Here is a 13,528-nt window from a genome sequence, read left to right on the forward strand (position 1 = left end):
AAAGAGTGTTTCAAGAATTGGGGAAAGTCTTTCAAGAGGAAGGGATTGAGGCAGGCTTTAGTGGTCTGACCATGAGAGTAAGGCTCAGAAAGTCCACAAGTGGATTTTGAGTACGTCCCCACCCATACTGGTGTGGGCACTTAGAAGGCAGGGATGGTTCTTCAACTGGTTATCAGGCATTTCTGAGCTGAAAAGGATGATGGAGCTAAGGTCAAGATGTATGAAATTAGGCAAAGGCAACTCCTAAGCTTTTGATTTGAAGAACCTAGTTGAATTAGAAGCATATAAATGAACTGCAGGCAGGAAGCAACAAGAGGAAAATGGAAAGACTGCACCAGTCAATTGTCAAGAATATGAAATTGCTTGTGTATAGGGGAGGAGATATGTGGCACATTCATTTAGAGAATAATGTCTCTGTTTTCTGTTGTGAGGTTGAGAGGTCTCTCTGATTTCACTATCACTCATTCTGCTAGCATCCTCTTGAAATTTTTTCTATATTTTATTTTTGAAATCAGGTTATTCTAAAGGTGAGAAGGTGTAAAATGTTGTTGGTGGTTTTTTTCCTCAGCAGCACTGTCATGCTTTTCTGTGGACTCTGTGGGCTTTTCTTCGATTAGTAGCCCAGCAGCTCCAGTGCCATGCTATTACTGACAATAAGAAAAAAACCAGTATTTTATATTTTTTAGCACTGTTTTTGCCCCTCTAGTTCTAACTGAGCTGGGTAAAATTAGAACAACTGTTGCTCACTCCACTGCCTGCCTGAAACACACAGACACTCCATAATCAAGGGAACAGTAAGGAGCGCACATATTTTATGGTAGGCTCTAAGTTGGGCCTTTGAGACTGCCACTGATCCTTAGAACAATATTTAATTTTTAAATAGTTGTTTTATTATTAAAGAAACTACCACCCCCTCTCTCCAAATACTGGCTGCAATTTATAATGCCAGTTTATTCAATTCCAAAACATATTTTAGGGTGAAGTCTCACATGTCATTTAGCTTTTTAATATTTTTGCATTCTGGATATCAGGGGAGAATTAGAAACATGGTCAATGACTTCTAGCTTTTCAGAAATCATTATGAGAGCTTCCTAGGTGACATTGATTTTAGTTTTCCCATAAGATCTGAGATGAGAAAAGGTTACTCTGCTAAATGAAGCATGAACAAATCCAGGGTGCAAACATTATGCAATATCAATAGAATAGAATACCAAGGCCAGTACTGTGCCCTGTGTGTGATTCACTTATGACCTTTGCAGTCACAAAAGTATGAGGCATCAAATAATATTGCTCTGAAGGAGTGATAATGGTGCTACTCAGCTGTAGGGCATCTTGAATGTTGTTCCTCTGCCCTTTAAACATTGCAGAAATCTTATTCCTTCCTCTCTTGCTTGCTGCTGCTTTCCCTCTTGAAACCATTGACCCATGATCCCAATTTCAGTTTCTTAATTAGATAATCTTAAAAAAAATATGTAATTATTATTTAGTTCTTTGCAAAATGGTGATTAGGGATTCATTGAGATCAGATTATCTGTAGTGTGCAAGGAAAGGGTATTACATAAATAAGCAGCCTCCCCCCCCCCAAAATTTAGTGTTTTAAATAACATAGGTCAGCTGTATGCGTATAAGAGAAACTTAGCTACTCAACTAGTTGGTGTTAAGAGTGAATGAAAACGCCCCTACAAAGGAAATTAAAAATGTTAGCAATATAGCCTAAGGAATATTTTAGAATGTGGCTGGAAAATGGTGCCGAAAGTGGGTTTTTTCATCTTTGCGTCTGCGACCTGATAAACTACAAACCTGGGGAAAAAAGAAGAAAGGTGTTAGTGGAGTGAAGCACAAAAGAAGGAGAAGGATGGAGAAAAGCTTCCCCACTCCCAGCAAATCTTTCTCTTGCACAGTAAAGTCACTGGTTTTGGCTCTTTTTTTGCTGGAGCCTATGGAAAAGGCAGACAATGGGAGATCAGCCACTTATCACTAGGGCAGTCTCAGGAAAACATGGGAAGGCAAGTAGTAGACTCAAAGGTATTTTAAGGGATTATGAATCTCACTGTCACAGATTGGAATACAATCTTACTGCTGTGAGAAGCTAGGACAAGAGTAACTGTGTCATTCTTACCGAGAGATAATTTAAAGGACACAAGGAATGTTCTTTCTGGGTGTATTTTAAAGGACACAAGGAATGTTCTTTCTGGGTTGGTGCTAATTTTAAAAAATTAATATCCTTACGAATACAATAAGTAAACCACATGGAGGATGACAAGATTCATTAAGTGCAGTTTAAGATACTGTTTGACAGTGATGAATAGTCTGTTGAGTGCTAAAGAAAATGGATGTGAGTGCACACAGAATCTGAGTGCTTTTATGCTGCTCCAGTGTCAACTGAGAAATGCTATAAAAGGCCTTGCAAAATGGGTTGTATGGAGAGTGTTACTGCAAAAGCCACAGGTCTCAAAGACAAAATTCATCCAGTCTGTTAGAAGTTCTGCCTGCTCTTTAGGTTGGTTACCCGAGCTCACGTTTGTACAGCTGGCCATGGATTTTAAGTCCCCAGTAAGAAATTTGTCAACTCTTGGTTTTTGGATTTCAGCAATGTAACTTTCCAAAAGAATGGCAAAGCTCCTGGCGATAAAGCAAAGCTCTATGGTATGTCTGACACCTGAATTTTTGAGCCATTTCTGTAAAAGAAAAGTGGGGAAAAACAAATAATAAAAAAATAATAATGAGAAATAAAATATAAAAGAGAGAAAACAGGAGTGCTTATCCCTAACACTGATTCTGAATGGGCTGACACAAACTGCACCTGCTTGTGCATCCCCCCACTGTCAGACTATTCTGTAAATGCCAGTTGAGACTGAGGTAAGTCAAATACAGGCCTAGATCTGAACACAGGAGCTGGGACTGCTGTCATCCTATTCTGTGCTTTATATCTCAGTCTTAGCACTGCAATTTCTAAGTACCTTCCACTTGCACACTGAGGGCTGACAGTGGTGAGTTGGTTGTCTCAACTCTTTTAAAGTAAGAATCAACTGCAATAGGGTGTTCTGTAGTGATGAACCCTTTCTGTAACTCACACTGGCTCATGTACATAAATACACGCCCGTCACACACATTCTGCTTCAGTTTTGTTAGAACAAGTTCAAGGAAGTTGCAGGACATTTATGCATTTAAGGACATGGGAGGATCCTTCTTTGAGAGTTTACTCAACTATGAGAGTTTTCTCCTTGGAGAACAGTCAACGACTGTGTCATATATATCAGTGCTGTAGCATAGATGATTGCTGAGCTGGTGCTGGAAAAGAATCATTGATTTTTGTGAATTAAAAAAAGAGCATGGAGAGGGTAAAGGAAAGTGAGAGTTAAGTGTAGGAGTGATGGGGGGATTCAAATTGATTTCTTCAAACTGGTTTGCTGAGAATGTTCTGAGTTTTTCTCTTAAAGGAGAAAATATCTGTGCTTTCAGATTTTTTTCCAGTACTCAACAATCTTCCTTAACTTTACTAAAATATACCCCTGCAATCTACCAAACTAATGGTTGAGTCTTTGGGTATTGGTACTTGAAATTGCACTTTAGGATTGAAGAGGTTTTCTGTTTCAGGGGGTTAGAGAAAAGGTATCCAGGTGTCGTATGACCTGAGCTTAATGATGTTTGCTGCTCTGAAAATATAGTCTGGGTGTCCCATTGTTCTAATTAACATTGTGCTTTCCTGACTAATCTGAGCATGAGGCACACTGGGTATAAAATGTGTACAGTATGAGGCACTGGGTATAAAAATTAGGGTTACAGAAAAAGAGATAAAAGGTAAAGAATTGGTTGTACTGATAAGAACTGAATGGACAAAAGAAAGCTCCTAACTGAAGGGGAGATTTCTCTGCTTTCTATCTGTGGGCTGCAAAGATTTTGTAAGAGAAGAATAAAGAAAGATGTGAGGAGCAGAGAACACAGTTTTTTGACCAAGAAAACTATTTTTGTGAAATACTGGCTTCTGGTTTGACAGGAATGAGACACATGTAGATCTGTGAATGCATTGCTACAAAAGCATTAAAACTTTGGATGGGGAGCACTGTAAGTTTTGAGGAACTGTGCATTTATTTATTGATCAGAACCAGCGTAGACTCATTTTTTATTTATTTTTTTTATACTTTCAGTCAGAGAATCATAACAAGAACAGAGAAGGCTATATGGACCTGCTATATAAAATTCTAAAGTGAAAAAATTGTTAGGTTTTCAACACCTCATAGGGAAGAGGCTCAGTAAGAGAAAAATCAGTATGAGATAGCAAGGTGTCCACTTGTTTGTCATTCACATCATTGCTACAAGATACAGCAGCATCCAGGCAAGATCAATAGCAGTCTTGCGGAGCTGTGTGCTTCAAGTGGTTCAGCTGGCTCTTTCAGGTCAAAATGTGTTTTGACATCCATCCTCCCTGTCTGGCTCTTTTAAGCTGCTCAGAGAAATTATTTGTACCTTGTGTTGCCATGACTTATGAAAAAAAATAAGAAAGCACCCAAAACCTTCCAGTTAGAGAAGTGAGAAGCTGCAGAGCACAGATAGTAGCAACAGAGCTCAGTGTTCCTACAGGAACAAGCTCTCAGTATAGCAGCACTTCCCAGCTCTAAGTACTAGAAGGCTTTGAGAAGGACAAAAAAACCCACCATAAACTAATAAAGGTTGTTTTTCTATGGATTTAGTGTAATTATTGATTGCAAGCTATGACTGAAGTTTTTCCCTTTTTAGTGCATTTATTAATAATGTTTCACATGTAGATCCTTTACTGCCTTATACAGGCATCTTACTTTTGGCTTCCCCACTGTGGGAACCCTAAAGAGATTTTCTGTCCTCAACCACCCACGAGTTGTTGAATGGATTCAACAAGCTATGAGAATAGGTAAGGATTAGCAGATACATACATTTGCAAGGACATAAGAAAGACATGTGGAGTGATCACTGTATTAGGCTAAATTTTTTTTTTCAACTTTCAAAACAATTTATTATTATCTTCTGAGGTGAAGGAGGGTGATGACACTGCTTGCTTTATCCACATATATAGATATATAAAATAGATTTGTGTCATCAAAGTGTAAGCAGAATAAAACCCCTTCTTGCCAGTGATACAAGTTGTCAAATAAAAAAGGTTTGCTTCTATCTAGCTGAAGAAATGTACTAGCATGTGGAAAGCAATGGTGCTTCCTCTGGGAGATTTTAATCAAGCCTCTTCTACTGATTGAGATGCAGTGCTCAAAAGGGAGAAAAAATATTAACAAAATCAAAAATCTGGAGCGTTTTTCATGCAAACATTCATCGGTTTATCTTATGTAATTACATAGGCAATAAATCAACATAGTGTGTAAGTGCTTCAGTCACGGTGTAAATATCTTAATGACTGAAACATCTTCACACATGAATAATTTATACCTGTATGATTCATTTTTCATATCCATGCTTTAGTTCAACATAATAAACTAATCCTTCTCTGTCAGGGAATGTGTGCTTGATTATTGCCTTCTGATTTCTCTTCCTTGTGTTTATTTTCCACAGTTAGACACACTCCATTTCTTCTCCTCTGGTTCCTCTAATGTAGTTAGCTTATTTATTCATCCTGTCTGCCTTGGTTTGCCTTCCCAGTGCATTTCAACAGACACCTGGGAAATAAGACTAGGGCATAAGCTGATGGTGTGTTTCTCAAGGAACTCCAGAGCAGCATCTTGAAGGATTTACTAATTCTTAACAGATACTTGCATTTAGTTTCCTCTCCTCGAGGCAGTCATTGCAGAAGTAACTCACTGGTGGCTAATAACAAGTGGAGCTTTACCATTTTCTGGATTAATGTGAGTTCAAGCCTTTGACACGATACTGATGACAAATGTTGTTTGAGACTTCTTCCCATATGATTGTACGTGTGAGCTTGTTTGTAGCTCCAGAAAGCACTGTAATATTCAAGGAGAAAATAATTGTTTCTCAGTGCAGGAATGGGAATTGGGAATTCTTAAATTCTGCTCTGCTGCCCATGCTTATTTGGCTGTATGCAAGTCACTGTGTTAATCCTGCCTTATTGAGACCATTAAGAAAGGCATCTGAGATGGGGGTTTGATTGTCACAACTGCTGCCTTTAGTTACTAGAGAAAGACAGGTAGCTGTTGAGGGCAGTTCATCCAGCTTTAAAGCTCTTCTTTTAGATTACAATTTAAAGTTTGGTTTGGATTTGTGGAGCAGCTTTTTTTGGTAGTGCCTGTGGAAGTTCAGCCTTTAAAAAGTCAGTCCTAGTTGGTCACAAAACCGATTTAATTTATTTAATTTTTAAATTAAATTAAACAAATATTTAACAGGCATTTTCAAGCCCCCAGGTTTCTAACTGGAAAAAGACAGCAAAAATATAAAATTTATTTCAAGTTGTGAGGGGAAAAGGAATTCTATAAGAACAATTAACTGACACTTCACTGGTATCCTATGTCATTCCATAAAAACACCCTTTTTCACTTCATATCTATATTCACTTTACCTACATTACTCTCTAACTAGGAAGAGCACCTTAGCTGAGTGTTAGTCAGTCAAGCCTGTCACTCAGTTTCTTGCACCATCACATAGCTTGTTAATTTTATACAATAATGCGCTGTTTCGCTTCTGTGTCAGTATTACATTTTGGACTAGTTTTCTAAATTTAAGACTGAATAGGATGTTGTGTATCTGTCTTCTCCTCCACACTTTGAAGCCCAGCTGCAGTTCTTTTACAGCTTCAATTTCAGGGACTTCTGAAAGACATCTCAGTTGAACATTTCCTGGCATTCTTACAGTAGTCTCCAGTATGCTGAATACCAATTTCTCCTGTTTGCTAGGTGGGCATTTGGTCTTTGCTTATTCATTTTTGGTTTATTCTGATTGTAAGCACCTCCAGAGGCTTGTGATAGCCTTTTGTCTTAGTCTTCTTATGTTCTTAAAGGACACCTTCACTTACTGTATCTTACTCCACTGAGATCAGATGTTGATCGATGGGTATCGGTTAGTAGGAGTTCTCAGGCAGTGTCCAGAATGTACTTCATTCCTATCACTGCCTGCTTTGTTTTGGCATTTAGGAAGCAGCCTGCTATCTTTTTTCTTCGTTCAGTCTAGCACTTGTCTCTCTTGGGCATAGTTCCATCAGTCATGACTGTTGCTCTCTCCTGTTTTTCTGCTTTCTTTTTTTCAGTGTTAGTCGTTTACGGTCTGTGCCCAGTGACTTTATCCAGTGACAGGATATTGCAAGAATCCTCTGAACCTCCTCACATGCGTTTTAGTTTACCTTCTATTTCTACCTGTCATGCCTCCTGCACTTTCTCCATTTTCTCCTAAATTGCCCTTTGTGAGAGATTTCTGGTAGACCTTTCCTTCACCTTCTTCATTTCATTATTACAGCTGTTTTCCAGACCTTCCCCTTCTTTTCTGAAAATTAATTTTGCATCCTACTCTAACCTGTTCTTCTCAGTTAATTCTTTTTTTCAGCTAATTTTCTGCGTGTTTTATTAATTCTTTTTTTTCAACCTGTTTTTAATTCCAGGTGATTTTTAGCATAGTATCACAAGAGAATGGCTCCCTAACACATCCTGGTTCCCTGATCTGGTCCATCTCTGATCCTGACACACTCAGAAGCTTCCCAACATCCCAGATTCACAGGCCTCCTCTTGGTTTTATTGGCTTCAATATTAAGAGCTGATTTTTGACACCTAAACTGTTGCTATTCCAGAATTTCTTTATGTGGCACATTGTCTGGTTAGAGAAATAGAATAGCCATGGAGGTTCTCTGTGGGAAAATATGAACATGGCATAATTAACACATTGGTATAATACTGATCTTTTGTTGTCTTAATTTTAACAGATTCAGTAGCAACGGCGTCTGGGCCACTACTAGTTGAAGTTGCCAAAACTCCCGGTGCTGCTCTTGGGGTTGCACTAACTACCTCGATGTGCTGCAACAAACAGGTCATTGTCATAGACAAAATCAAATCTGCGAGTATTGCAGACAGGTGAGTGTTACAGAGGGCTGACACTGCAGGTCCATACATCCATTGTGTTTCTACTTTGGTTTGGTTTGGTTTTAAAAAAACATTGTTGATTAATTTCTGTCTGAATCAGATGCTCCCAAGGTTGCTAGGCCTTAAAATTAGCACTTTGACAGATTGTTGTTTCATACTGCTGAGTTTGAGACTTCCTGGGCACCATTTACTTTAGGTCATTCTCATAGTATTCAATGAAATAAGCCAGCCCCTATGTAATGTGTGACTGTCTCTTTGCACTGTGCAACACAGAACTTTAGAGGTCTGCTCTGACTATTAAATGTAATTCTGCAGCAGAGATTAATAATTTTTAAAAAAACAAACAAACCCAAACAAAAGCAAACAAACAACAACAACAAACAAACAAAAAAACCCACTGGAGTTCTTAAAGTAAGTATACAGTATGGAACAGCTGTCACGGGAAGTAAATTTTGAGGCTTTGCAACCTTGAAGTGTTCTTTTAGAATGTATCACTCATTCTTGTGGCACAGTGAAATACAACTCCTTATGTGTGAATTTTTTAATTGACATTTTAGAATATGACTGAGGCATTAGGAAGACTGGCTTCTGTACTTTGGAGTTATTTTGCAGTAATTCTTTCACTTCATTTAAACCCTTTAATAAAACCATTTAAACAACCAAGAGCTGTGGGATCTTTTCTGGGGTGTGTGCGTGTGTGTGTGTATGTGTTTATACATATGCAGTGTATTTCTATATACATAACTCTATCTAAAAAATCCTTAAATATTACGTTTCAGCAGCAAATTCCTCCTGCATGTCCCCGGTCACCCTACCTTGTAACTCCTCTTTGACAACGGTGCTTTTGGTAGCACCCACTTGTAGCAGTGAGTCTACAGCTCCTCTGTGGGCTTTTACCTACAGTAGAAACTTTGAGAGTGACGGCCATTGATCCAGGGGTGTTCTCCAGTTCAATGGTTCAGGATGCTTTAATTTTCTCCCTCTGTTTTTTCCCATTCCACAGGGGGTAACCAATTAAAGGAGCTGTCTACTTGACTGGTACGTCGGGCTGCTGACTGCTGTGTTTGCATTTCTCAACTCATCCAGTAGCCAGTCTCTTGAGTGCAGCGAGATTTAGCAGATAGCCCCCTCCCCACCCCACTCCTCAAGTCACCATGCTAGCCCTGGTTTCATTATTTGTTTGACTACTGCATAATTTCATCGTCATTTACAGCTTTTGTACTAATTATTGTTTGAACTATAACTCAAAAAATGATGAACTGGGTGCTTGTGTGAGGGATATGTGACCAAGTTATTTGAGTCTCCTTAAGCTCTTCTCATTTTATTCTGCTGCCATTCACACATATTTTTATGGTCAGCTACCCCATTCCAGTTCTGTGAGTGATGTCTTGGCATATACTGTATTAACTGAATTGTTTTTAAGGTTTGTACTAATAGATATAAAGTCTGACCAGTGACAATGCCTACAAAACACAAATCTCTCTCGAAAAAAAAGAACACGCTCATAGTTGTCATGACCAGTTTGAAGGCAGTAAAACTCATTTTCCAAGCAAAGGGCATAAGTGATAATACTGAGTTTTTCCCCTTTTATGTAGATGTGGTGCACTACATGTAGGAGACCATATTCTGTCCATTGATGGCACCAGCATGGAGTACTGCACACTGGCAGAAGCAACACAGTTTTTGGCTAATGCAGCGGATAATGTCAAACTTGAGATCCTTCCTCACCACCAGACAAGACTAGCACTGAAAGGCCCAGAGCACGGTAAGAGGATTTGTAGCCCCAAACACCCCTTTCTTTTTCTGTCTTCTACTTTTTCTTCCCCTTGCTGAATGGCCAAGGAAGCTATCACAGCAGCTATGTCTGTAAATGTTGTTTCAGCTCCCCAGGTTCTGTTTCTGCAGTTTCTGAGAAGCTTTTTGTTTTCTTAGCCTTAATGTACCCTCAGAGATTCCTATGGATAGAGAGGGAAATGTTTTACTGAAAAACAGCTCTGTGCACTTGTAGGTGTACATAAAGACACCCGTTGACTCTACTGTTGCAATCATTTGGTGGGACAACTATGTACTTCAGTAAATTAATAAATTGCTTCTTAATTTAGAGTGGGAGGAAAGGATGGACCACAGCCAGCTTCTTTTCAGCATATTTACTTGATAGTCGGTTCTGACCACTTAATTAATAACACTTCTTGTCCCCTAAAATACCTCAAAAAACCACTGTATTTCCTCTTGTTAGTGGCATTTTTCTTTATTGCCATAATCTTTTAAAGTACTTCTGAGATTGCTTCATTATCAGCGCTTGTGAAAAAGGTTTGGAAACAGTTCCCTAGATTCCAGCCCTTTTTTCACTGTGATGTGATGCTTGAAGAGAACGGCTTTCCATTTTCAAATCAAATACCTATAAAATGTCTTAGTATTTGAAGATGAGGGCTGCCTGTCTTGTCTTCTAACTAATTCTGAGAAAGTCACTAATTCACAGTATTCATAAATTTAGTCTAAAACACCACATGTTGATGGGCATCTAAGAAGTAACGAGGGTTACCAAATATACAGAGAACAGGTACCTGTGTTATAGCATGAACCAGTGGTACCATGTTGTCAGGATGTGGTGCTGTGCTTCTGCCTCCTTTAGACCAAGACAAGATTTCTGAGGCCTAGAAATGTCAGTGATGGTAAATGTTTTTGGACATCTATCCGAGATGAGGCTGTCCCTGGATAAGCGAAACTCTAGTCAGTTTGTTAGACTGGCGAATATTGAACTAGTCTCTGAGGAGACACTTGTTTCTCCTAGAGTAGGTTAAACAAAAAGTAACCCTTGTGATACCATGTTCTTCTGTTATTCAGCTGCACCTCTTTCCCCTTCCTATTTAAGACAGTTAGAGGGGCAAGGGAGCAGGGAGTGATGCTGCAGAAGCAGAATGAGATGAAGAACAAATTTTGCAATATATTTCCATTATTTTCAGTTATGACAGTATGTTGCAAACAGGTCTTTCCTACTTTGTAAGCAAAGATGTCACACAACCAATTTTTTACTGTTTAAATAACCTTTTGAAGAGTATTTCTTCTGGGAAGATGAGCACCAGGACCAAAGATTTTTGTAGAGGATTGTGTTACTTGAAGTGGTTAGTTTCTTAACAGACATTTCAAACAAATTGGTGCTGTTAATGTGCCAGTCATCTTGACCCAGTGCAGATGCTTAGAAAAAGCAATGCTCTAGCCATGGTAGAGTTAAGAAGTGGCCATTATGAAATCAAATCAAGGGGATCTGCAAAAAACTATGTAAGCATGTCTTTTAGAGAGAAATCTCCCTAAGGGAATACAGTTGCTTTCATAAGTAAGACAGAATAGCTAGCATGTTTGCAGCCCTTCCCAGCCCCTCACCAGGTGGTGCTACTCCAATCCCATGACTGAGTCAAGATTTAACAGGCTTTATGGAAGCAAGTACCTGCTTGGTATGGCCTAGATACTGCAGTTTGAAAAGCTCCCTTTCTGTGTCTGGGATAAGCTGAGTCATTAGGGCTGTGTTTGTTTTGCTCAGTTATTGGACCTTTGGGAACATGTCAGGAGTTTAAAATGGGCAGGAAAGTCAGTATATAAAATAAATTGAAATTTCAGCCCTAAAATAAAATGGAGAGCACTATAAATTATCTGATTTATTTTTTTTTTTCATATCTTGTTCCCTTGTATTGTGCTGCTAACATTCATTTCTCTTGCTGCCCCATTAGTTTTATGTTTGCCATACACAACCCAGGGTTGGAATAGCTCAAATTACTGCTAAATTACTACAGTTACACATGATAGGATTTTCTTTTACAGAACTTTTGTTGAATTCGGATTATCCTTCTAGATGCTGAGCACACAGAATTTGTGTACCTTCCCACTTTGTAGGACATTTTTATCTCTACTCTCAGTGTGAAAATAAAACATTAAAAAAAAAATAAAAATAGAAGACTACCAGATAACTTCCTGCTGGAAGCAGTCTTTTTAATTAAACAAGGCTCATCGCAGCTTGAAAATAATGAAAATCCACCTGGCCACATTGTTCTTATCAGATTTTAATTTTTAAACTGTAGTTAAAGTTTGGAAATCTTCCTGTCTGTGGGTGTAATCAGAGAGTTCCATCCGAGAAGATATGAGAAGTCTGAAAGATACATGTACCAGACTAGTGCTGCTGTTTCTGGAACCTTTCTGGCTGATGTGAGATTTTCAGCATTCTCTGAGCTCCCTGGCACTGATGCCTGTGGGTCAGGTACCCCAGGGCACAGGCCAGCCCCTGGTGCCAGGCGCTCCTCAGGGTGCTGGCGTGGCACCCCACCCTTGCCTTCCTTATCTGTGGAAAGTGAGAAAAAAAATTAATTACTTTGATTCAAAGACATGTTGGGGCACAGCAGGGGTGCTCTCAGGGAGGAACACGGGCCCAGGGCACTCCAATGGAGGGCAGTGCCAGGGCCTCCAGAGCCCCGACCACTCCACAAGGTGCATGGTGGGCCCCTGAACTCTCCTTTTGCTCTCCCTTCCCTGGTGTGTACTGTAGTGACAGGCATTGCTTTTCAGTCAGAGGAAGGTTAATATATTCAGACAATTGGCAGATCATTACTCGTGTAATATGAAGTGAAACAAAAGGGTAGCTCTTCTCCTGGCACTGTGAGGTGCTTGCAGTGGCTACCCTTGTCCCCTTTATTTTATCTCACCAGAGTGAGGTGTGAATGCACAGTGTGGATCAAACCTAAACCGTCAAAGTTTTTTACTGTTGTTAAAGTCCAGCATGGGGACACATAAGATATGTCTGCAGGCATTATAGATGTAGGAGGTAGCAGAGAGACACCAGTAACACAGCTCATGGGCCAAAGACTGTAGCTTACATTTCATAGTATGAGTGAATCCCTTTGTGTTTTTCAGACAAGAATTCAGTGAATAATTCCCACTTCACAGTGTTCCTCTATGGTTTGGCCAGGTCTTTCTAATGTATATGAATGGAAGCAGAGACTCACTAACCTTTAGTTAGTGCTCATATGTAATATCTCAGTATTTTCTAAGGAAGTTGGCAATCTTAGCTCCTAGAGCCAGAAGGGGAATAGAAATTCGTTCAGTGTTAATCGTTTTTAAAACAAACACAAGAAAACAAAAAGGAAACCATCAGAAGCACTTATACTGAGAAAAAAATATTAAGTTCCTTGAGTTAGCACCCCCGGTAAGAAGAGAAGACCAGGTTGTTTATTATTTCATTTTATTTTATTCTCATTTTTTTACTTCTTTTTGTTTGCTTATTTGTGCAATTCAGTTACTTTTCCCTCTTCTCTGGTCCTTTTGTTTTCTGATTTTCCATCATCCCTTCATGTGGCCAGTGAAGGTTCAAAGAAGCAACAGGCAACAAATTACCGGGGATCCGTGTGCCAGCAGCCACAGCAGCCTCCTCATCTACCACCATTATAACACCTACCACCCTGACCATTGCAGGATGCCAGACTTGAAATTCCAGAAAGCATCTCCTCAAAAAAGCCTTCGTAATGTTCCACACTTTT

General features: G+C 39.3%; 1 protein-coding gene across 1 annotated transcript in view; it reads left to right on the forward strand.

Moving 5' to 3' along the window:
• Nucleotides 1-13,528, forward strand: part of GRIP1 (glutamate receptor interacting protein 1) — a 229,276-nt gene that overhangs the window by 171,385 nt on the left and 44,363 nt on the right. Inside the window, exons 8-9 of the mRNA XM_009997739.1 lie at nt 7,850-7,997; nt 9,602-9,771. Coding sequence (XP_009996041.1) covers nt 7,850-7,997; nt 9,602-9,771 — 318 coding nt within the window. The remainder of the gene's footprint in view (nt 1-7,849; nt 7,998-9,601; nt 9,772-13,528) is intronic.

Source organism: Chaetura pelagica, unplaced genomic scaffold (genome assembly GCF_000747805.2).
Source record: "Chaetura pelagica isolate M959 unplaced genomic scaffold, ChaPel_1.0 scaffold314, whole genome shotgun sequence".
Lineage (NCBI taxonomy): Eukaryota > Metazoa > Chordata > Aves > Apodiformes > Apodidae > Chaetura > Chaetura pelagica.